Source organism: Anarrhichthys ocellatus, unplaced genomic scaffold (assembly GCF_004355925.1).
Source record: "Anarrhichthys ocellatus isolate YVR2014 unplaced genomic scaffold, GSC_Weel_1.0 scaffold14, whole genome shotgun sequence".
Lineage (NCBI taxonomy): Eukaryota > Metazoa > Chordata > Actinopteri > Perciformes > Anarhichadidae > Anarrhichthys > Anarrhichthys ocellatus.
Window position 1 is genome coordinate 4,298,595 of NW_022280044.1, and position 24,600 is coordinate 4,323,194.

General features: G+C 40.9%; 1 protein-coding gene across 22 annotated transcripts in view; it reads left to right on the forward strand.

Annotated features, from left to right (window-relative positions):
- adgrb2 (adhesion G protein-coupled receptor B2) overlaps positions 1–24,600 on the forward strand; it is a 191,960-nt gene that overhangs the window by 112,412 nt on the left and 54,948 nt on the right. For all 22 annotated transcript variants that reach the window (XR_004213002.1, XR_004213003.1, XM_031854094.1 and 19 more), the window contains 7 exons: positions 364–558; positions 928–996; positions 1,521–1,629; positions 2,054–2,200; positions 6,893–6,992; positions 7,947–8,049; positions 12,530–12,573. Coding sequence is in view for 20 of the 22 variants with exons in the window: in XM_031854094.1 (XP_031709954.1) it covers positions 364–558; positions 928–996; positions 1,521–1,629; positions 2,054–2,200; positions 6,893–6,992; positions 7,947–8,049; positions 12,530–12,573 (767 nt within the window). In the remaining 2 variants the exon portion in view is untranslated. The remainder of the gene's footprint in view (positions 1–363; positions 559–927; positions 997–1,520; positions 1,630–2,053; positions 2,201–6,892; positions 6,993–7,946; positions 8,050–12,529; positions 12,574–24,600) is intronic.

Here is a 24,600-nt window from a genome sequence, read left to right on the forward strand (position 1 = left end):
ATACACACAGTCTTGCTTTCTGTATCTCTGTCTCTGAAGTGATCCAATGAAGTGATCCAATTTCTGCCTGAGAGTGCGGCTAGGCCTCTTTTTGCTCACCTATTTTAAGCACAAGCACAAAAATCCAAACATGTACCTTCTGTATATACTCCTGTCTTGAAACACTCTTTTCAGCTCCCATCCAAAACCTTCCTTTGATTTCTTATAACAACATGATCTTTGCTTTGTTTGGTCTTTCTGTTTATGACATTTGCCAGCTACATATTTTGAATAAGAACACGTGTACTACATACAGTAAGTTCCACAAGCAGAGGTGAAAACCATCAAGTTTTCTCAATGTCTGTCTCTCTCTGCACATTGTAGTTACGAGAGCATCTCGCGAAGGGTCAGAGGACCCTGGCTGGGGAGGGCATGTCTCAGATCGTAAGGACTCTCCTGGAGCTCTTGCAGAGGAGGAGCTACTACAGTGGTGACCTTCTCTTTTCCACGGAGATCCTGCGAAATGTGACGGACACCTTCAAAAGAGCAACCTACATCCCAGCTACCGACGACGTGCAGGTAAGCTGAGCCCCCCTTCAAGTCACAAATCATACTGAAACCGTGGTCAAAGACAAACTGTCACACACAGGTACAGTTGCAACACCTCCAAACTGTTTTCAATGTGGAAGCTCCACTTTCTACTGCATGGGGTTTGCATAACAATGAGCCACTGCAGCTACACAGTTGCTATGGCCTCAAACTGGATTTTTTTTTTAGCAATGTTTTTTCTCCTTTCACTGCCAGTAAGAGTGGAAAATGCTCCTGTCTCAGTCAGTCAGTTGACAGATATTATTTTTTGTTTTCCAATATTTGGCCATAGGCAGACTAAAAGAGATACCAAAATCTAATGGCTCTGCTGCATTAACAACACCTTCATCTCGTGTCTAGAAATTCTTCCAGGTACTCAGCCTCATGTTGGACTTGGAAAATCTAGAGAAATGGGAGGACGCCCACCAGGTGAGGCCTTCTATGTGTGTGTATGTGTGTCCCTGTATGTGTGCCTCTATATATCTCTTTACCACAATCAGTGGCCACCTACTACTGTACCAAGTTTCCTAAATGTGTGTGTGGGTGGGTGTGTGGTTATCAAGTACTTTTTATATGTTAATTTGTGTGGAAAGGTAGGTGTGACTACATCCCACATAAAATTTTCATTAGCCATAAAAACACACCTGTTTACTAAATACAATGGCTACCCATTAATTACACTGAGTGCATGTGTGCACATTTGTGCGTTTTTGTGTGTGACCCAGCTTGATGCCCTTGCCTCAAGGTGTGTTTACTTGCCATCTGGACACAATAAAAGAGTAACCAAATATGAAATTATGTCCCACTTTGTTACAATTTACCACCATGGAACACATTCTAGATAATGCAATGAATGAGCATTTTTCAGTCGGTAAAACATGTCTCATAAAAAGTTTGTGATGGATGATAATTATGATGATGTGATCGATGCTAACCCCCCCCCCCCTCCACAGGTCGCTCCCGGTGCTGCTTTGATAATGAGGATAGTGGAAGATTTCATTCACCTCATTGGAGAAGCACAAAAGCCTTTCCAGAGTTTCCTGGTGGTTACCAACAACCTCAGTAAGGGTCACACAATGCTGCCACATGGCAAGGCATGACAAAGTCAGATACAAGATTGACACCAGTATCAATGTTTATAGACATTCACATATTCAGATAATTCATAGGATGGTCAGAATGTTGTTTAAAAGTTGTACTGTTCTTTATCCTTATATAAGCTCAGCCAAGATAGTTATCTGTCATATTAAAATAACTTCAAAATGATCCATTTTAACATGTCATATAATATAGTGCAGTCTCACTTCCAAAAAAAACTAATTTCTTAAGATGTCTCACCACGGTTTGAATTTTTACTCTGAACATGACTTTCAGGACTTTTTAAGATGTTTTGGCCTGTTGCTTTCATTGTTTTTTTGCTTACCTCATCATTGTTAGTGTTCTTTGCACCTCACTGAGTCTATGTGGTATCTCTTTTTTTGTACAGTGATAACCGTCCAGCGAGAGCCGGTGTCAGCAGTTTCCAGCGATATCAACTTCCCCATGAAGGGCCGGAGAGGGATGAAGGACTGGGCCAGAACAGCAGAGGACAAGCTCTACATCCCTAAAGAGGTCTTCACCATCCCGAATGAAGGTTAGAGAAATAAGACTGCCCGGGGTTTGTCCAAACTTTAAGCTGCTTGGTACCAATCTGTACCACAAAATCTTGTTTTTTCTAGAAAAGTTTGATAGAAGAATAAGGCACAACAAACACATCTCACCATCTGTAACAAAATGAAGCTGATGATGATTTGTAGAGTTCCAGAAGTCTGTTTTGATTCATATATGAGCACTCAGCCTGTAACCAGGGTTTGGTTCTGTTTTAGTTGTCATCCTCACACTCAGTCTTGAATCGTAACATACTGTATGAGAACCCGTTGTCACCCCACTCAACCCTCTCACCAGCCAAGGTCAGACCAAAAGGTTATCCCAGTGTGAATTCCACACTCAGAGAGGTGTCCTCATGGAAGCAGATAGAAAGCTTCTCAAGGATGTCGAAGGGTAATGCTGAGAAGAATTTGGACTGCAAAGACGCCCTGGAGGGCTTCTCAAAAATATGCAGGTCTTTCATCTGTGAGGAAGTATGTCACATCCCCTTGAAAGGATCAAGTCCTCATACAGTTTTTGAGGATGTCGCTTCGCTTTTAGCAACACAACAAAGCTAACTGCTGTTAGTCTTCACTACTGGGGATTTCTTTCCATGTGGTTTCAAGTAAAGCCAAGAGACAAGCAAAGTGATTGTCCAAACACCCACCAGACGGTGGAGATGAGCATAAAGAGAAAGAAGACACCAGGAAGCCGGAGAGCGGGGTTGTTCAGGGGAGACAAATGGACTTAAAAGAGTGGGAAGAAAGTGGTTTGTATTTGATAAGAGAATTGCTGCGGCAGATGCGATCCACTACTGACAAAGGCAAAGGTCACTACCCACTGGAAATTACACTGGCAGATATCCTGTCTGGCACCCTGCCCCTTGCCCAAATTAAAGTTCAGAGAGGCTGCAGGCCGAGAGAGCAGAGCTGTCTTTGACCTCCGACTTGCTCTGAAGACGCAGACTCTCTTTGATTGGCGTTCAAGACATCCTTTGCGCTAACCTCCGGGCACCTCACCTCGGCTCACTTACTCTCTCTGTCTCTTTATATCGCACGATGTAATATGCTTATATTGTGCTCCTCTTCCATCTAACCATTCATCTCACTTTTATGAAATGGAACGGGTTTATGTGTTGCCGTGGGTTGTTTTTCCAGATTTTATGGAACAGCAAATTCAGATATCTCAAAGGATGAATGTTAGGCTGCAAGTGGAGACAAAGGGTGTATAAAAGCTAGACCGTGTTTAATGCTGCTGCATTGCAATGTAGTCTTTTTTCTTCTTCTACATGTATCCTGCCTTTCTGTTTTACTTTACTACTGTTGTGCTTTTTCCTCCATCTCATTTTGTTTGTTCATTTTCCTGTTTGTGGTGGTTAATGTTTTGTCTCCTGCTGTGCTTGTAGCTCAATACAAGTGACCGGCTGCATAAAATGTCCTCTGCTATTTACTCATATGATATTCTATTCAGCACATGCCATTGCCATTTTAGCATATGCTATTTGGTAAATTGTTTCATCCAAGCTACATGTTGTTGTTGTTATGGCATTAGTTCTCTTTGTGGGAACTATACCTTTTCCCATGGCAGTCCATTGGGATCTTCAGCTGATTGCTATCAGGTTGATTGGTTCATTTACCCCATAATGAAAGCCTATCTCCGATGGACAGCTTAACTATGTTCATAAAGGCCCTTTGGCACTTTTGTGTGTGCACGTGCGCACACAGTTGCACATGCACAGAGCCAATTGATAGGTTCATGAATCGCTTCACTGGGCAGAGGCCGGGACTCTTCTTCACTGATTTTCGAAGTGACAAACTCCCTCTCTCCGCTGTGTCTCTCTTACTCACACACTCTCACTGTCTTGCAGTCATGCACACCCATACATCCAAACATACAATGACCTCATATTTCAAATACACCATTGCCGGTACACGCATGCGGTTATGCTCCGTTAACTTTGAAGTATTACTCGAGCACGAACCACATGAACTCTACTCTCTATACTGTGTTAGAGACTGACTAACCTATTTGCAGTTTTAACTGTAACTGTGTTGACTTTCAAAATATTACCAGTGAGCATGGAACTTGTGGATTGCTGCTGACGTAAAAGTCGTATATCTGATCGGAATAGTTTGACATTTTAGGGTAAGGTTCAATTTGTTCTTTTGACCAAGATGAGATGAGACGATTGATGCCACTTTCAGTTCTCTCTATTAAGCACGGAGTGACACCCAAAGGGTGAAATAGCTTAGCTCAGCTTAAACACTGGTGGCTGGGGCAGCTAGCCAAACAGCTAGCTTGGCTCTCTTTAAATCGAAGCTATACCCTCCAGTACATCTAACTAATTACTAATCAACACGTAGCTCATTTGATTAATCCATACACAAACAGAATTCTTGGAGTGACAATTTGGCAACTTCACAAGGACAGGACAAGACTACAGGAAATCACTGTATCGAGCGTTTGGTATCCAAGAAATACTTAAAACATATAAGTTCCCGCCTTCTGTTTGTGCAGTAGACACGGTGTGTAGCTATGGAGGTGTTGGTAAGCATGTTTTTGAACTTTGTAAGGAGACACCATTAACACCAGCTTCCTATCTAACTAAGCTAATGACCTCCTGGTTCCAACTCCACACATTACACACAGACATGCAAGGTCTATTGATCTTCTCATTTACCTTTCGGCAACGAAACAAGTAGGTGTGTTTTCTATTTATTTAAGAATCAACAGCTTGACCAGTTTGGTAAAAGACATGGTATTGGTATTGAGTAATAGGTTCTATAGGGTATTTTATGGCAATTCATGAAATCACTGACCCTCAAAAGGTAGCATTGTAGTCAATTCATTTTTCTGAGCTTGCGCACATTACCCACTCAGTCTGTTCAACTGTGTGAAAGTAATGATATTCCACAGTACTCTCATTTCTTGAAATTGTCTGTGATATGTACAAAAGTGAAATAAAGCAAACATAGAGAGGAAAGAAGCCAGGAAAGAATGAAAAGAGTAACTCAGATGGAACTGTTTGGATGGAGCTTTCGATCTTTGATTAAAACCATAGATCATGGCTTTGCATCAGCTCCAAACATATCTTTTCCTGACAAATGGCACATTAAAGTTCACAGCTGGTGACTGGTGGTTTACCATTTTGCTGGATTACAGCTGACCACCAATCATTTAGTTGTTCAGCGGGCGCAGAGTGACAAAAAGTCTGTTCATGGGAAATTAGGATTTGGTGATTGAGTGCTTTTGTGGTATTAATCATCCTCTTGCGTGGGAGTGCCACCCCATCATGCAGTGATTTACCATTTACCCACAATACACTGACTTTCTCATTTGCATGCCTTTGCAGACACTGTCCAATTAGGATCCATCACACTCACAGGCTTTCTCATGCTGACTTTGATCTGTTTTTTGCCTTCTCACATTCTCACAATTGCTTCCCCCCCACTGTTGAGATCTTTTTGTCTCTCCCTTTTTTGCTCCTCGTCTGTCTTGCATAGCTATCTCACTTTGAGTATTACCTCTTCAGCAGACAGACAGATTTTGGATGAGTCACCCTGTTCGTCTGATACCATCAGCCCCCTCTGTCTCTTCCTCTCTCGCTCTCTGTGCCAATGCTCCTCCGTCGCTTCTCTCAGCCTGAAAGGGCAAAGGAGGGAGTGGCGTCTCTCAACATGAACTCTTCCCCTTCCACTTTTCCTCCCTGCTTCCTTTGGCTTCCCTCACTTGAGACAAAGTGACATTTACAGAGGGACACCACGTCTCCTTGGGAGCCCCTTTTCTTTTGGAATGCAGGGCTGTGGAAAATTTGAAGAGTGGGTTGGAGAATGGCAACAACAACAGGCGAGGATGCGAGGGGCAAGCACTGAGGAGGAGGAAAGAAAGAAGGGGGATTTGAAACGAGTGAAAAAAAGAGATGAAGATGTTGTCTAAAGAGGGTGTGGACACTTTTGGCTTTACTGAGAGAATTTTCCGAATAATGGAGTTAGTTTTAGAAATGATGCTTCTGCTGAGTAATGGTTGAGCTGCTAATAAGCAAATAAATTGACACAAATTGTGCCTCCACCCACGCAGAGTGTGAAACCAAGATCTTGCACTTGATAAAGTGGAACATTTTCAACTCAGAAGTTTGAGTATGGAATATGTAGCTGTCATATCAGGGGCTGCAATTAACTCACATTTCCTATTTTGATGTAGTCAACAGAGCGTTTGTTAGCGACAGCTCAAGAGTTAATGAAGATGAAATTGTGGGATAAAGAGACAGATGAAATATCTGCTTGTTTGCTTCACCAACTAATAGATGAATTTGTACTTAGTTGATTTACATCAAATGACATACTTATCAATGCAGGTTATTAAAATCAATCACAAATACCAACACTCTCCAACCTCTAATTTAAATGTCAGATTCGCAGCTTTGATATTGAATGTAATTTCCTATATCTTCCCAGTCAACATACGACCAAATTTGTTATATTCTTATTGATATTTTAAATATTGATTTGCTGCAATGAGCCATTAATCTGCCACAAGACTTTAGAAAGTCCTCCCACAGATCTCTAGCTGTACTTATACAAGGGCTGTAGAAGAAGAATAAATTAACTGATGGACAGATTTATACTTGATTTTGAAGATGATTTAGGTAAACCATGCCATCTATTTAGGCTGATTGGTCACAATTTGTCCTGTGTTTCAGAGACGGAGACGGAGTCAGAGTCAGAGTCAGAGTCTACAATGTACTATGTAATCGGAGCCATCTTGTACAGGACGTTGGGTGTCATCTTACCAGCACCAAAGTGAGTACTTTTCATGTCAACTGACTAAATATTCTTACTTTTTTCAAACATTTCCCACCTTCTACTCCTTTCCCTGTCCTTTCGTTTACCTTTCTGCATCTCTTTTTGTCAATACTTTCTCCAACAACTTTCAATCTCCTTATTTTTTTTCTCAGTACCTTTCTATTTCTGTGCCCTTTCATCTGTCGCTCATTCTCTCTGTCTAATTCCAACTTCCAATTCTACATCTGTTTTCTCTCTCATGATGTCTCTATTGCTTCTCTCCTCTCCTTGTGTCTGCCTAGTTTTCAGACAAATGTCTTGGATCTCCCAAAAAGTACATTTCCCTAGATGTTTTTCCCTTTCTTTTGCATTGTCAATGTATTTTTGGAAGTGTACAGTGGGCTTCTAATGGGTGCTGGCCTAATGGGTTCTGAAACTTGTATAGAACTTGCAAAAATAGAAGATAGGAGGAGATCAGGAGGTTGTCAAAAGGCCACTGTGATATGGTGTTTGTGCTGGCCCTGGGCCCTTTTTTTCAGGTCAGTGCTCTTGGTTGTGGATGAGCTGGATCTGTTAAAACCCTTTTCTCCCTGTAGCTCTGCTGAATTTCAATAGGTCCATTGTTCCATTTTTACTTAGGCGCTAGCTCTGGCTTTCTCCCTTTCTCATTAGGCTTTTATTTCTCTGTTTTTTTTATTTACTTATTTTTATTTTATTTATGTATATATTTTTGCAAACGCACTCAAAAACCATCAAAAGCATAGCAGGTTACTTGGTATGTCTGTTTCTGAGTATCTTCAGATGTATGCATGTGTTTGTGTGTATGGCAAACAGCATTGGAAAGCAACTCAGCAGTATTTTTCTTTTCTTGTCACTTACTTTCAGAGCAACTGTTCGAGCCAAAGTTGAATGCGCAGTACAGTTCTTAAAAAAATAACACTCTTTGGTATGTGACTGTGTGTGTCTTTGCAGCCCCCCTGCAGTGATCAACTCCAAGATCCTTACAGTGACAATACGGCCAGAACCTGAACCCAGCAAGCCCATGGTGGTGGTGGAGCTGTCACCACTTTTGAATGTAAGTTCTTTCCTCTCTTTTAAATGTATCTCTCATTTTCCCCAGCCATAAGAGCCACACTGCTTTAGAAGTTTTCAAGCAATACAAAACGGTGGCTGGTCATGGCTCTTCAAGATCTAGATCATTTCAAGAAAGTGTATGTGAGAGTGCAGATTTTTCACTTTCATCCTCTAAACTTCCCCAACCACCAGAAAAATTACACTTATTTTCTCATTAACATCAAAGTATTGCAGCCAACATAGTAAGTTAGTCCATATAAGGCACTTCCTAAAGAATTGGCTTGCAATTTTTTTTTATTTGTCTATTAAGCAACCTTGGCTGAAAAAACATTTTTTATCCAAGGCCTTAAAGGATTCCTTTCTTCCCAGCTGGCCCATGTTTCCTGAGTTCAGAATAAAGAGAAAGTGCTGCATGCTATAAAGTGCCATGGTGCTGGTTGAATTGCCTGAGTAAATGCAGACCTTTTTTGACTTCCTTATATCGTAGCGTCTCCTGGTGCCTATTCAGTTTATATTACAGTGGAGTGTGTTCTTATAAACGACTCGTGTGGTGTCGTCAGTGAAAAGGACTAAGTGCAAGTTTAATGAGAGGCACTCTTCATGACCTCAATGAGATGTAGGATTCATTAGCCATTCTTCTGTGCAAAGGTGGGCACAGTTTTGAAAATAATGTTGAATATTTAATGTTTCTCCAGACGACGAAAACACACACAGTAAAATCTTCCAATGAAATCAGTTTCTTGCTGTGTCAACCAGGACCTGAGGGTCAAAATGATTGCCGAATGTTTCATTATAAAGACTTTGTATTCATTCTTTATCCCCCGCCACTCCAACTCCCTGCTTTAAACCACTGATTAATTACTTAATTATGGCATTTCCTTTATACGCCTCTATCTTTTATCTCCCTATTATTCAGCTTTTTAACACTTTTGGCAAAGCAGTGGTACTGCAGGTTTCACACCCGCTGTCTAGAGGATGATGTCTTAATACTGATCCAAGCATGCTGCTCTGGACTGATAACCCGAGGCACCCGCTGAGGACCGACACTTGTCTCACACAGTACAGTACTGGGCTGGGATGCACATATGCATACCTCAGAAAAGTGCTTAAAGGGACATTATTTAGCATTATACTTCCCAACATTTTGGAGATTCACAAGAGATAAAAAAGATGGTGACATTGGATGCAGCAGAGGCTGAGATATCCTGACTTTCAATGTTTTTGTATGGGTCAAGTACCAGACATGCTCAGTCCTATTATTTACCATAAAGCACCTGAATAGTGTGTTTCATTAAAGGCGTCCAGCCTGGAAAATGATCACATCTTTTACACTCCATATCCCCATTTTATAATAAAGGCTATAAATAATGTCTCAAATACAAGGAAGAAGTTAATCTACAGCATAACCAACCTCAAGAGAGGATGTGATATAGAAAATGAATTAATACTACATTCGAAAATTGCGATATATCTCTTCCATATAACAAATGAAATTATATTGCAGTGGAAAAGTGGTTAGCACAATATTCATTTGGTTTAATTTGAAATGCAACCAGTACTCATTTACATGATTGCTGGATGTTAATTAGGGTTTTAGCAACTCCTAAAAGCAAAATAAATTGCAGGAAAATTATGTTTTTTAGCCAGCTAGCCGGCTGTTGGCTAGCTGGCTCTGCCTGCAGGTAATACAATCCGTGTACAGTACCTCTAAAGGTAAAGGTTATTCCTCAGTCTTTATGCTAGGCTAAGACAATAGGCTGCTGGCTGTAGTTTCTTATTTAATGGAAGGGTATTAGAGGTATCGGTCATTTCTTCTAACTCTTGGAGGGACAGAAAGTAACAAAAAAAGATGTATAACTATCCCTTTAAAACATTATACATTATCTCCATTCAAGATATAACCATCTAAACTGCAAAGTTACAGTTGGTGAAACTACTGTAAGTGCACACACAAATATTTGAATTCAAAGGCAGTGTTAACATAAGTCAATCATTTCTCAGCCCGGCCTGAACTTTATTCGGCAGAAAATGCTGATGGGAACCAGCGAAGGCAAGGGAATGAAAGGGAGAGCAGAGTCTCCTGTCATGGTCTTCAGCTGCAGTGCTGTAGATGTCGACCTTGGCAGTTGTAGAAACACCTACTGCAGCAGTGCCGGGGCAACAGCTGCCCCAGGCTTCCCTCTCAAAGGGGGGTGTTCTGTAGGGTCTGCACGGTCATGTCTTCACTGAGAGGACATCTGCTCCAGACTCCTCACATATTTCCGTTGTCAAAGTGTGCATGTGTGTGTGTGTGTGTATGCAGGAGGCTATGAAAACTCCATGTCCTTACAGTAGACCAGTAGACCCACTCCCCCTCCTCTAGCTGTCCTTCAGTTAGCCGTTTCATTTCTGCAAGGCAGCTCTGGTTTTAGAACATCAGCCATAAACCTTTCGGGTAATTTCACTCTAATCTAGTTTACTTTCATCAGTCAAAAAGCATAATCGACATTACTCCATTTTATTTTCTGAATCTGTAATACCTGATATAAAGTAGAAGGGCGTTTAAGACCAGTGTGGCCTGTTGCAGTATCTAATTTCATCTGATTAGCCGACCATTTTCACAGCCAATATGCATTAAGCAATTTACCGCCAAATGGTAGACCACTTTGTGAATACGTTGAAGAAAATGGATCTTCCTTTACAAAAAAGCAGGAGAGCTGTTAAGGTTTTCGCCATTATTACTGTCCATAAATGCAGCTGTTAGAATCAGACACACGTAACTCCCTTTGAGGAGCATCAGTAGAGCAGGTGCTGTCATTGTGCAACGAATCGTCCCTAAAGAGGAGGCAGACATTGTGGGAGTACACAGGTGTCACTCCCGCTGCAGCATACAGTCAGGCATGATGCGTGCTGATTGATAGTTGAATGCTAACAGAGCCCGCCACGCTAATGCACGCCCAGGGACATCTTTTGGTGGCGGCGGTCGGCGCGGGAGGCAGAACAAAGCTCTGTCATCCATCAATCTGTGTCGCCTAGCCTCTGATCCTGTGTACATAAACCTTGCATCATCCCTTCCTCTTAATTTCAGCCATGCAGAGACCCCAGGATTCACGGATTCATGGGAGATCAGTCATGAACTATTCAGGGAAGGAGGGGTGACCTTGCCTTTAGAGAAATAAATCCTCGTAGTGTAGACCTGAATGTGCATCACCTCCTCCTCTCCCTTTTTGGTTATTTAAAATGCTGTTGATATTGGGGGGAAAAAAATGTAACCTTCACTCAAGAAGAGGTGATTTTTTTCTCTACTTATAGGGGACTTTTTTTCCTGAACAGAACAGTGTGACTGTGGAATTACTGCTATAATATCCTGTACCATAAGAGGGAGCTCAAAGGCAAAGGGCTTAATGTAGGACTCAGGATGGACCAACAGACTAGTACAGAGAGGGATCCATTTTCCTCTGCATCAGTGGAAGAATGGTATCTGATCTAGTTACAGATCACTCAGATCAGTCTTACTGTAAAGCGCAGAGAAAAGGTATTGGATAGCTATACTTGTAATGCTTTTGATTCAGTAATGATCCAGACCAGCAACCAAGAAAGTTTAACTAAAACCAATTTCAATCCAATCCTTACCAAATGAGGCGTGCAGGTTAAAAGGGCACAGACAATTCTTTAAAGGCAATCAATGCAGAGACCACTGAGGATCGCCAGTGGAACAAGTTGTGATGAGTCAGTTAAAGATATTGATCCCGTGATTGATTCACTGATTGAGTCATAGGGAGTCTTCCTTCTCCACCATGTGTGACTGAGCTTTGATCACCAGATGATTCACCTGCCTCTCGACACCCCCAACCATTGACTTTTGACTCCAGCGAGTAGATAGATTAAGAGTGAGCTGGATAGCAAATCACCAGCATTCAGACTGCTGTGACGGGTTGTGCGACTTTATTTTATGTGTTTTAAAAATACATACACACGAGGATGTTTAGAAATACAGAATGTATTAAGTACTTTATTTGACTTAGGTGAATCTTAACACATTCCGAAAGGTCCAGTTCTTCACAATAAGTATGTGTTGTACTGAAGTACATTTTACTGCGTCGTAGTTGTTTACTTTTACTTTACTACTTCTCACTGTGGTTGTACTTAAGTAAATAATTCAAATGATTTTCCACTGCTGGTCGTTATGTTATGTTTATGACCCCAACTTGCTGTGTAATATTGTCCATGAAATGCCTTCTTCTTTTGTCTCTCAATTCCTTCAATTCATTGCTCATAAACCTCCTTCTTTTTGCAGCAGCAGCTATCCCCCCCTCCACCGTCCGTCTCAATCGGTCTCTTTCATTGTTTGTTTACCTCTCTCCATCGCCCATGCAGCATCACTCTTTCTCCTCTGGCAACTTGCTATTCTGTCTTCGCTCTGCCTCCATCTCTCACTCATTCTCTCGACTGGCAATAACAGCTTATCCCCCCCCCCCCTCTTCTTCTTCTGTATTTTACAGGGTACATCAGATCCACAGTGCGTTGTCTGGGACTATGGCAACCCGTAAGTTACTCTGAATGATTCTGATGAGTGCGTGTGAGAGTGTGCAGCGCAGTAAAGCATGTCTGTCAGTGTGTGTGCCTTGATGTTTATCTTGTGTGTGCTCATGCCCATTCAGATTAATTTCATTAATGAACTGAAAACAGTCTAATGAAGTTCCCTGTGTTTGTGTTAATCAAACTAGTCAATGACAACAAACACCATTCTCTCTGAGTTGCTAAGAATTCACAAGTAACATCACTTGGAACTGCTCCCTGGAAATCCCTTGTTTTGCGGTCCTCTTCGATGTTTACTTTGACTTATATGTTAGATGTTTAATTTGCAATTCTGAACTGTAAACATTAGGCTGAATTTATTGTGACACCAGTGACCCTGAAGCCTTTTTGTTAACCGAATGGGTTTTTCTCTCATTTGTCTATATAGGCCACTGACTCGTTGATATTGATGTATGTGGATTATGTAGTGAACTACAAAATGTAAACCAGCACAATTGATCATGCTGTTTTAACCATTAACCCACATAGTGATTACTCTTTTTGTCAATAACAAAGTCAAACATGCTCAGGACCATTAACCCTGGGTTTGGTACTCTACCAGGTCATGGTCTCATTGCACTTTCACTACTAGGCCATTATGTTTGAATAGCCCATATCTTCTATCCACGACAGAATTAATGAACAAATGCAACTCGGTATCCTAAAAATACAATAATATATCATTAACTTTGGAGTAAATGGATGGCTTTCATTGGTGAGTTTTTTTTTTTGACGATGCCATGGTGGGTAAGGTCAGCACTGGAGCTACGGCATACTGTATGAAGCACCACACATGTTGTTAGGTTCTGGACACTCACACACTGAAGAAAAGATCATGATTTTGGTTAAATATTAAGTTCTAACACATCTGGTCTCATGCTTCAAGTCAGCATTTGCTTTTTCAATATATAATTATAAGCAAGTGCTTTGAGTTGCTTGAATATTACCATGAAGTGTTACCTGGACAGGATATCGTTGGGACAATTTATTGAATATCTTGACAGCGGGTGACACTTTGTGTAGGCAGTGAACGCTTTATACTTACGTAAAAGTGTGTGATGAGCTTTTGAGCCTGTCACATGGTCTTCATCAGCAGATACATTTTGCTCAGTATTGTCTGTATTATTATTCTGAGCACTTTTAAGACTTCTCCATGATAAGTGAGCAAAGAGTGTATGTGGATGAAGACTGTGTGAAATGGTTAACATCTCCAAATAAGTGAGTAAATTGACATTAAGTGGAGATTGAAGTGTTGCATTGTTTGGTTGATTCTGTGGCATTCATTTCCTCTAGATTGTATTCGCTGATTCAGATTAATCTCGCGTCATTTTTAAGAGCCAGATTTGACAGATTAATCTTCGACAGAGCAAATGACTTTCATATAAGATTTGAATTTGTCATCACAGTGGGCCTCCCTGTCCACTGTGACGACAAGGGGGATGACAGAAAATTCTGGTCAGCTCAGATTCCCCCTCGAGATTACATTATAGGTTATCTAGTTATCAAGAGGCGTACGCTCCAGTGACCGAAGCACACAGTGGGACCGCAGGTTCACAGGAGTGTGTTGGACATTTTGTAACTTATCAAACTACCCCTTTCCGTCAGGGTAGAAGAGGAACAAAGCTCGGCAAAGTCAATTAACTAGCCGGCAGATTACAGCTGCAATCAAATTAAATTCACAGACGTTCGAAATCAGACAGCCAAACAGAATATAAAGTGGCAAGATGGCGGTGATGTCTATCAAGCAAAGATATACTCAAACTTGGTGGAATGTGGAAAACATCCAAATGTGTTTGCCGGGGATAAGGTAATATGTTTGCAGTCACGCACAGTGGGGAGCGCACACAGAGGCTTTGACACACAAACACACAAGCTTACCAAGATAGTTAATGTGACGCAAGCAACAAAACAAGAACGCTCCAGTTATAATAACTGATTATTTCTGTCTATAGTAACTGATTCCGTCTTAACCAGCCAGGAGCATCATTGAGCAGAAAGTCTGTCTATTTTTTAAAGCGTCAGTCAGCTATTCCTGCTCTTTCAAACTGACAAGGAAATACATGATGTCCATTGGTTGTTTACATTTCAGCTATGCAGAGACTTGACCGTTTTCATTATAAACAGCCTTCGGTCATAACAACATGCTGTTCTGGTGCACAGATGCTGTTTGGAGAGGCTGCGATGCTGTGATGCTGTGAAGCAAAGCCAGCTGGTGCGCGTCAATTAAATATGGTGGTCACATATGGAATGTATCATCTATACATTTATGTATTTACCTTATGTACAGCATGGGTACCTAAGCACATACAAGGACAGGAACGGACATCGATGTGGCATGTATACACCAAGGACTGTACAGTGTTAGTGTTTTGATAATCCTCCACTCGCCTGTCTGTGCCGGGAAGCAGATCTTGACTGGTGCTAGGCGGGGAGCGTGCACTTGATATGGGCAGAGAACATGTTGTACAAAGCAGCCGTTTGTTTGCTGGAGGATATCACCTCTCTCAACCTGGCTGTCTCTCCAACTGAGCCACAGGCTTTGAGGTTGAGCCGGAGGCAGACAAGAGATGGCGAATGTATAGATAGCAATGTGGCGGAAGGGCAAACACGGCAGCAGACGAACCAGACAGCAGGGGAAAAGTTCAGCTCGGAGACGGAAATAACTTTCAATCTATAACCTGTAATTGCAGACTATATTTAGGGCACACAGATGCACCCACGTTCAACAAAACGATCATACACTGCATGTGTATCTTTCCCCCTTAATTGTTGTAATGCACACATGGGTAATGTATACTTACTTAGAGCTCAGAGGCTCACATCTCTAAAGCCTACTGTCATCCTAGACAAATGTCAATGTGCATGTTTTTCAGCAGTCGTGGTCTATTTAGAAATCTGCAAGCAATTTCAGTGGTAGCTCCTTAACATTTGCGGTCTCTCTCAGCTGGCTAAGTTGGCCAACAGTTTGTGGCACTCACAGTTCATCTCAGTATTTATGTGTGAGTCTTTATTTATTTATTTTGCCCCTAACAGTCCCATATGTCGGCACCATCTGCCCACCCAAATCGCTGTGCTCGTCATCCCTTCCTCTCTTCCCCCATGTGCCCGTCTCCTCAACCTAATCTCATTCATTTGCCTTGACGACTCGAATAGACACTGTTATGTTTAGCTCGCATCAAAGTTTTACAAGGTTGGAAACTGGGAGATCAGGTTAGTTGAAGCAAAGAGGCGAGATGTTCACTATTTCAGATAATGTTTGGAGAAAATCCCTTGTCTACCTTGAATCATCACTGAGTTATCTCCCCAAAGTCTTTCTCCTTGATTTTTCCGCTTTCTTTCACTAACTCTTCCATGGTAAATGATGATGTTCAGCCCCTCTTTTCTATGTGGTTGCTGACCTTGCCTCTGGCTTCTCCATGCTTTGACCCTCACTCTGCCTCAGTGTGGGATATCTGGCTAAAGCCCCACTGACGTACACACTAGAGTGCATAGTGCAGCACTTGTGTATTTTATGCCCAATGCATTACAGATTGGCTCCATTAGATTGTATATGTGCCACTCCAGATGTGTCACTGATTCGATAGCTGCTGCATTTCAGTCAGAACAAATTGCCTTTTTGCTGCCAACTTTAAAATATACATGGTAATACATCATATTTTTACTGTCTAATAAGCAGAGTAGCAACATACTCTCATACGAATGACAAAGCTCAAATGTATTACAGGCGGGCCAAAGAGCAATCTTAATTTAAAGCGTGCTTTAAAAAAATTGACCCAGTAGTTAGAGATGAATGCAATATACACTTTAGATTAGTGGTTCTCAACTGGTCTGGCTGCGGGACCCACCACCACCCCTTAATGACATGCCGCGAGCGAAATCGAGGAACATTTTCAACTTCTTAAAATGTATTTAATGAAAAGATGGTGCAGTTTGAACCTGAGCTGAAAATGTCCTCTGCAGTCGTAGTATAGGGAGCTCTCTTGTGCAGAGAAATTGTTCCTGTAAGTCCCCGTCCCACACATGTTTCACGTAAACGAGTAAAACTGTTTTGTTTATGTCTGTAGATTCATCCATTTGTAATGCAAAATGACCACTCGCCTTAATTTGAGCTGTGGTCTGTTGTTTGATGTCATCCGACATGTCTTCAATTTGTCTACTTATAGTGTCATTTGACACACGTATAGTTTTCAGTTTATCCTCTGCTGATATTAGCATTACAAGGCATTAACGCCAAATATTATTGAGGAGTGTGAATAAACGGTACTCCGCTGCATAAAAAATCCCCTTCAAAATAAAAGCACATGATTTTTTTAGTTATATATATATTTTTTTTTTTCAGCCACAATCCCACCACCCACTGAAAACGGGTCCGCGACCCACCAGTTGAGAGTCACTGCTTTAGATGGATGACAGTAAGATTATGAAGGGTTGAGGGTCACCTAATCCTATTTCTAATCCCCAGTGGTCTTCAGCTTGATCGGGGATCAGTGGTTAAAGACCAAGGCACCCCACCCTGCCCCCACTGCCCATCACTGCCATAGAGTATGAATGGCCTGGTGAGCAGCACAAGTAGCTCTAACATCCTCAATCTGACACGGTAGATTGAGGCTTGCTTTGGGCTCAGATTGATCTGGCACCGCTATCAGCTTTGGCACTGGCAGGTCTCAACCTTTAATGAAGTAAAAAGTCAAAGGCATATTCTGCACACTGCCAAACACTAGCTGGACACAAATCTGGCCAAAATGTCAAAATGACCGCAAGTGATAAGCAGTTTTGACCATTGTTTCCAAACAAATTAGGAATTGCTCCTCTTGATTGCACACGTAGGTAAGACAATTGCATGCATGCATGTATTTATGTATAGAAACTATAGCTTAAAAAATGACAACTGAGTGTGTTTTGTTGGTAGTACAGTTAGTTAGCTTTTGGCAGCCAACAGAGCTAACAGCTAACAGAACTAAACACACAGCAGGACTGACTCTTTCTGTTCAGAGGTAGCAATAAACAGTCAACATGAAGTGTTACACAGTGAACCGCAGTTTAGCTGCAGGGAGCTGGAGCAGACAGCTGCATAGATAAAAATGAGTGAGAAGCATGAGCGAAAAATGCATCTGCTATGCATCATAGTGTAGATAGGGGGAATTGTTTGTGTTCATTCAATCAAACATTACAGCAGTGGACATTGCAGACACACCTGGGGGAGCTCTTTACTCTACTGAATGTACTTTTCAAGTTGTGTATAGAAAATAGATGGATGCTATATAGAGTGTGATCCCTTAAGAGACAGCAAACAGTTCAGTCTAAAAAAAGAGGCAACATGAACCAGATAATGCAATGCCTGTCACAAGTGCATTATACAAGACCAACTGATGTGCTCAAATATTTATTTTGTCCTGGTATACCTCTGTCATAGTATTGCGGAAACAAAATTGTTTTTCCCCATCTAAGATTGAAATGACATGTAATAATTTACCACCTTACACAATATCCACCTGTGCATATTTCCTCATCCCTCCCCGTCGTCACACACTTGCACAGAAGCACACACTAACACACTTAACAGCGTAGCCATCAGGAGGAAGGGGGGGGGGGGGGTTGATCGGGCTTGCTCCACTTTCCCATCTGACAGAGCAGAAGGGATCAAGACTGTGTCAAACAGAGAGTCAGCTCGGCAAGAGGGAGTCGGCCAGTAGGGCTTATGTGGGCTCTACCTCCGTTGGGCATTACAGACGTGGACAGGCTCTCGGCTCACTTCCCCAGCCATCACAACGGTCCTTAGAGAGCGCTTTGACATGGTAGCATCGGTTCTCAGTGCAGAATGCCCGGGTTCTTGTTGAGAACAGTTGGATTGAAGGTACTTTTTTAGCTTTAAGTAGCTGTTTCTTGTTGAGATCAGTTCTAACTGGTGTTACCTACAAATCAGAACTTTAGATATGATTTTTTTTCCACCACTGGACTTCATGGATAAGTTTGGGCGGCGTGCTCCTAAAAAACGTTCTTCTTTTTAGTTTGGGTGATAAAAAGCAGATTAGGAATATAAGGTTATTTTTTTATTTTTATTTTTACTTCATGCATTATTTTATTGATTCCATCACCATGTGACCAGACGGAGTGGGATGGTGCACTGGATCTTACCATACAGTCAGGGATAGCCTTTAAAACTTCCCTTGGGCGAAGATGATGTTGGCATTTGTAGTGATTCGTATTTGAAGTTTAGATTAAAAGTAGAGGAAAAAGAAGACTTGCTCTCTGCTGTCAGTTGGAATACATTGCCCACTACTGGACCATGGCAGTTTAAGAACCACTGGGTAAGTTCCATCGATAACCCCTTAAAATCTATTTTAGGTCATTTTGAGGGTGTTGTGTGAAGGTCCTCTAACTGATTATGCTTGGCAAAATACACTCTTACAAGAGCTTATTTATAACATAAAGTCAAGTGCTGTATTTGCCTTATGCTTATCTTGTTTGCTAGCACATTATCCTCTTTACTCTCATGCAGCTGGAAGTAGTCTGAGAGGGAACTGTGTTAATGCTTTGTGGGTTTCAGAGTTGTCTCTTTGGCCTTAAGAGTCCTCTTTGAGCCCCTGACAAAATGCTCAGTTTCAGAAAAGCCCACCACATTTTCTGTGAGATGTAACATTTTAAAATGTCAGGTTGCAATGCCAATACAAAAAAAATTGAACATAATTTTTTCCGGAATCAGAATAAAATAATACGTTTTCAGCATTTTCACCCTTCTTTTAGAGCCATGCTGCTGTCCATGTTTACAGCAAATGCAGGCAGTCGGGACAGTAGGCCATTAATAGCTGTGGCCAAAAACCTGTATCTTTGCTTTTCCTGTTCGCTCACTAGCTTGCACACCAGGAAGAAAGATAATCCCGGAAAAGAAGCTTATAAATTAGCCCAGGGCCATGCCAGAAAGCAGATTGGGGTGGTGTAGGTCAATGACAAAGCATCATCCTCACACGAGAATCACGTAAGAAGCATGAAGAAGGGTTTTGTATGAGAGTCTAACATGACATGAGCCACAGAACAGACAAGTAGAGTTAAGCAACGACATTGCATTTGACTCTATTCCAGTCCCGATTTTAAAGGAAGGGAGCTAGAAATGAATGACTGTGGAGATTTAGTGGTGTTGTGAACTACTTGAATATCCTATATAAATATAGCTTAGCGTACACATCTCTGGCCTTGTGATGGCTCCTCCCTTCATTATCACAACAGTCATGCATGTATTCTGATGAGAGATGTCTGATTGACATTCACCCCTTAGTCATTCCATAACACATGGGATTCACATCAATAAATATTTCATGTTTGAGTAACCGCAACAGACAACATTTAAAAATGTAAGCTGTGCGGTCTTGCACATAAAAATACTAGCGGGCATCAGATAATCTCACAGCATGTTCTTTATTATGGGTTATAAGACCCATCTTTACATCAGTTAGAGTAATACAGAAAAGCTTAGTTCCGACAGAGTTAATATCTAGGTCAAAAATATTCATGCATACATACATGAACTGAAATTTAAACACAGGCCTATTGTGACAAATACTGTGTGAATGTGGGCTGGTCAGTCCTACATAATAGGTGATATGAAGGGTTGAGTAAGTACGGATGATTTGTGTCGTGTGAAGATTTGCTTCAGTGCTTTCTAGCTGGATTGAGAGTAAAAGGGTAATGTGCACTGCCTCTGGTGAATGTGCATTCTGGCTCCCTGGCGGTCGGGGATGTAATGTCTACTGGAATAGATTCCATCAACCGGAATAGTTTTTCTTCCACACTTTTTTCTCCATTTCCTTCTGTGGCTTCAATCAGGAAAGTAAACCCTGACATGTATTCACACAGGCACAGGGCTAAAAAATGATAAGCAACAGTGCAATCAAAATCTGTCAAAACTGATTAAGATGAAATACCACTGTTTTTAAATTTGAAAAACAAAAAGTTCAGTACAATTTAGACATATCTGGTCAACATGTTCTGGGTAGCCCAGTGCACAGTTATGGTAAACAAGTGGTTGGCTTTAAATACCTACGTAAACCCAAACATCACGAAGGTAACTTCTAAATAACTCAATGTTTTTGAACACTGGTCTCCTGGTTAAAAGTCTTGTGGTTGCGGTGACCTCTCCCACACAGCGTGTGTGTGTTTTTTGGTCTTTATACCACGTCGTCATTCTGCCTGCTGCTGTCTAATATGTAAACCTTTTCAGGGTTTCCACTTATTTCTGAGCTGATGATGTCAATAGGCCTTTTTTCACAGCAGACCTTTTGACAGTAGGAAAAGCACAGGTGTCACTAAAAGCATTAACTATGGCTCCGTTCTTCTGTCTGAGTTCCCAGTAAGTCATGACAGTGTGCCATAGAGCCCGCATGCACAACCGGAGCCTGAAACTGAAGCAACTAAATGTAATTCAGCCATAATTTATCTGATAATTAACACCTGTGCTTTTATTGAGACATGACAAAATGTCTTCTATGAAATTGGCTTATTACATTTAGAAACCAGACTTCATACACCATTAATAATGACAATGCTTTCCAATATTAGGGAGATGTGTGAAATTGTGATCAGGCAAATTGTGTGAAAATACCTGTGTGGGTGTACCAGTAGGGACTTAAAATACTGCATCTGTGCTGGAATATTACGATGTTTAAGCATTTGTTTATTTTAAATTTCTATTCTTGCTTAATCGGTACAGAAAAGAATTGAGAAAAAACATGCAGGTTGTCATTCTATTTCCGCCGCTAATGCCGACGTACAGTGACAAGTTTCAACCCCGTGTGTCCACGTGAGGCCACTTAACTTCGTGATCCTTTGACTCCCTCTTTGGTACAACAAGCCCGCTCCCTACCAGTCGTCCTTCTGTCCATGACTCATTAACTCTCTGTTTGCAATGTGTGTCACCAACTCTCACTCTGCTTTAGACAATGACTAAGTTATAAATATTTTTCTATTTTTCTAAACACATCAAAACATCAGGCTATACAGTATCTATGGTAATTTACTCAATGACTTCACAATATCATGCTTTGAATATTAAACCTGTTTCTACTATCTTCTAAAGACTTCATAGCAATTTCACTTAAAAGTATTTCCTCGTAATGAGGATAAGTTGTGTGATTTACATGCTGTTGATTTCCATCTGTGATTTTTTCTTTTTTTTTTTATAATCCATCCATGCTTTCTTCGTCTCATTGCATTTGTTGCTGTTTGCCTTATCATTTCTACATTTTTAGTTTTTTTCTCCTTTGTTATAGCTTAGCTTGTCAGCTGATGACAAATACACACAAGTTTGATGGCACATTTTGCCAGAAATGAGCAATAAACAATAGAGTAATGGACACAGGGCCTGCAATTTAACGACTAAACTATTTTTTTTTTGGCTACGGTCATCTCGTAAATCAGTTTTGACAGTGTATGCCAGCAGCTGTAATTAGCTGATAATGTTAATCCTTATTGCATCAATGACAGCTGTGTAGAACACCATTTTCTCATGTAAAACTGTTTCAAATGCTTAGCAGTGACAAGATCTTGAACATTGCCACCTTGCACCATCATCTCTTGTATCATAAGGAATGATGTCTGTGTTCTCTGCCCCTTAAATTATTTATGTCATCTTTGCCTGTTAAGAATAAAAGGCTGCTTTGGATGAGAGGCATTGGCAACACGTCACTATTTAGTTTACTAAGCAGATGGAGGCAGTGACTTTACGGCCATCCAGCTCAAATCTCTGCATCATGAATTCAATGCATGTTGAACCTTTTTTTTTTTTTTTTTTCTTAACCGGGTGCAATTGGTTTTCATATCGTTGCCCTTTCAGTCAAGTGTTGGTGCCAATTTATTCTCAGGAGACATAAAAGGTCAATTCATGCTGTTGTTCAGAAAGTTTTTCCTATTTTTTTTAACAGCTGCAACATCATGCAAGCAGTTAAGGGAACAAATTGGAAAGCATTGTAATATGTTACTGTGGAACCCTGTATTATCGCACTGTTTTGAAATTATGTTTCAGTGCTCTTGGTTTCATCACAAACACGGCATTGTTTTTTTAAAATATGCTAACAGTGTGGTTGCAGGGATGACCCACCACGTTCGTTTAGACCGAAATGTCACATACATTCATATGAATTGTAATATCCTTGACCCCTTACCTATTTATCATCGTTAGTTCAAAGGTTTAATACTTTAATACCAGAGACCTGCAAAACTGATGTCCCTTCAGGCCTAACTGTACATTGCGTTTGGTGCTAAATAGCACATTTTTGCATGCTAATTTGCTAAATTAAGATGTTGGACATTACACCTGCTAAACATCAGCATGTCATTGTGTATATATTAACATGCTACTATTAGCATTTAGCTCACAGCACTGCTGTGTCTATATGGCACTGGGTATTCTCCACGTGCACTGTTGGATAACTACCTGTGAAAATGAAGCCAACTCTAACATTCATTGTCAGAATCAAGACCAAACAACAGATGCATTGATTATCGCAATGCTAGCAAACTGGGGGCATTATTTATATTTACCCATCTTAACATTTTTGTTTGTTGATATCTTTGCAGCATACTTTTGGATCCGTAGCCTATAAACCAACTATACTGATATGTATACCTATTTGTACATCTGGTACCTGTTTTCCTTGATAAGAGGAGTTGACAGCGGCTCAAGGGTCATTCAAGTGCTATGATATAAGTAGAACAAAAGGCGTGTCCTTTTAATTATTCCTCGCCAGCTCAGCCCATATGATGATGTAATACTTCTATGAACCCAGCGGGGCCCACAGCAGAAGTGTCTATCTATAGCTGTAGTGGACATGCCATAACAAAGATCACGGTTTGCTTCAACTTTGCGGGTGAAATAAAACTGAGTAAAAGTCAAAGCTGGCTTTTTGCTGAAAGACATCAATACCAACAATTAAATCTGATGCCCAATTAGGCTTGAAATTCAGCAGCCAAAACAAAGAGGTCACAGATAATGTGTGTTCCTGTGTGAGTGTTATCTTCAGCGGCCCCCTTTTGTGAGCTGTCAGACAGTTTCTCATTACCCCAACTTCCTCTCTTCCACCAGACTTGCATAGAATATTTGATGCGTGTGTCCTCGCATGTAGTTAGACCGTTTGTGTCAGTAAATGAATGCCATGCATGCTTTCACATGTGCATCTGTTATACTATACATCAACTGACATGCATAATTCGGTATGCAACATTTGCCCACGTAACACGCAATCATTAATGCATGCCATACACGTGTGAACGAACCTGGTGTGAACGAACTCATTTGCATATACTTTACTTGACATCTCTTGGGAGTTCACACAACTCACATGTTTTCTATCCATGGATGCATTAACGCCAGATGAAACATTGTAAATTCACTGGATTCCTCATGTACATGTGGTGTTTTATAGAGGAAATGTAGCCCAAAAATACCTCACAGAATGTACACACTTTGGAGGATTTCCTCATAAAAGGTAACAAGTGCACATATTCTCTCATTCACTCTACTCTGTCTCTTTCGTTCTGAGACACACACAGAAGCACACAAAGCCGTGCACCGTGTTGCTACATGACAAGCTGAAGACTCCTTTTCCAATCTTCGGTGTTTGAAGTGTCACTGTGCAGATGATGATCATCAGGGAATTGTACTCACAAGTCATTACTGACATTATGGAATGATTGTTGTGGTGATGAATTAATGTTGATACATGCTTGTCATTTAGCATCATACTGATCATATTTGAGTGGCCCGTCTTAGCAGGAATGTATTAGAGTGATGTACTGTACTGTATTGAGTTTAGCATGTTGTCCTTGGCGGGTGGTTAACCATTGGTTTGCATAATATGATTGACTGTAGAAGAAACCACAATATGACAAAAAGAGTCAAGACACAGAAATAATTCCATTTTTGTTCATTTGATGTATACTTAATTGTTGATGAATAGGTGGCAAGTAATATCAAAATAATGCTTCTGGTTTTGCATCTAACCTT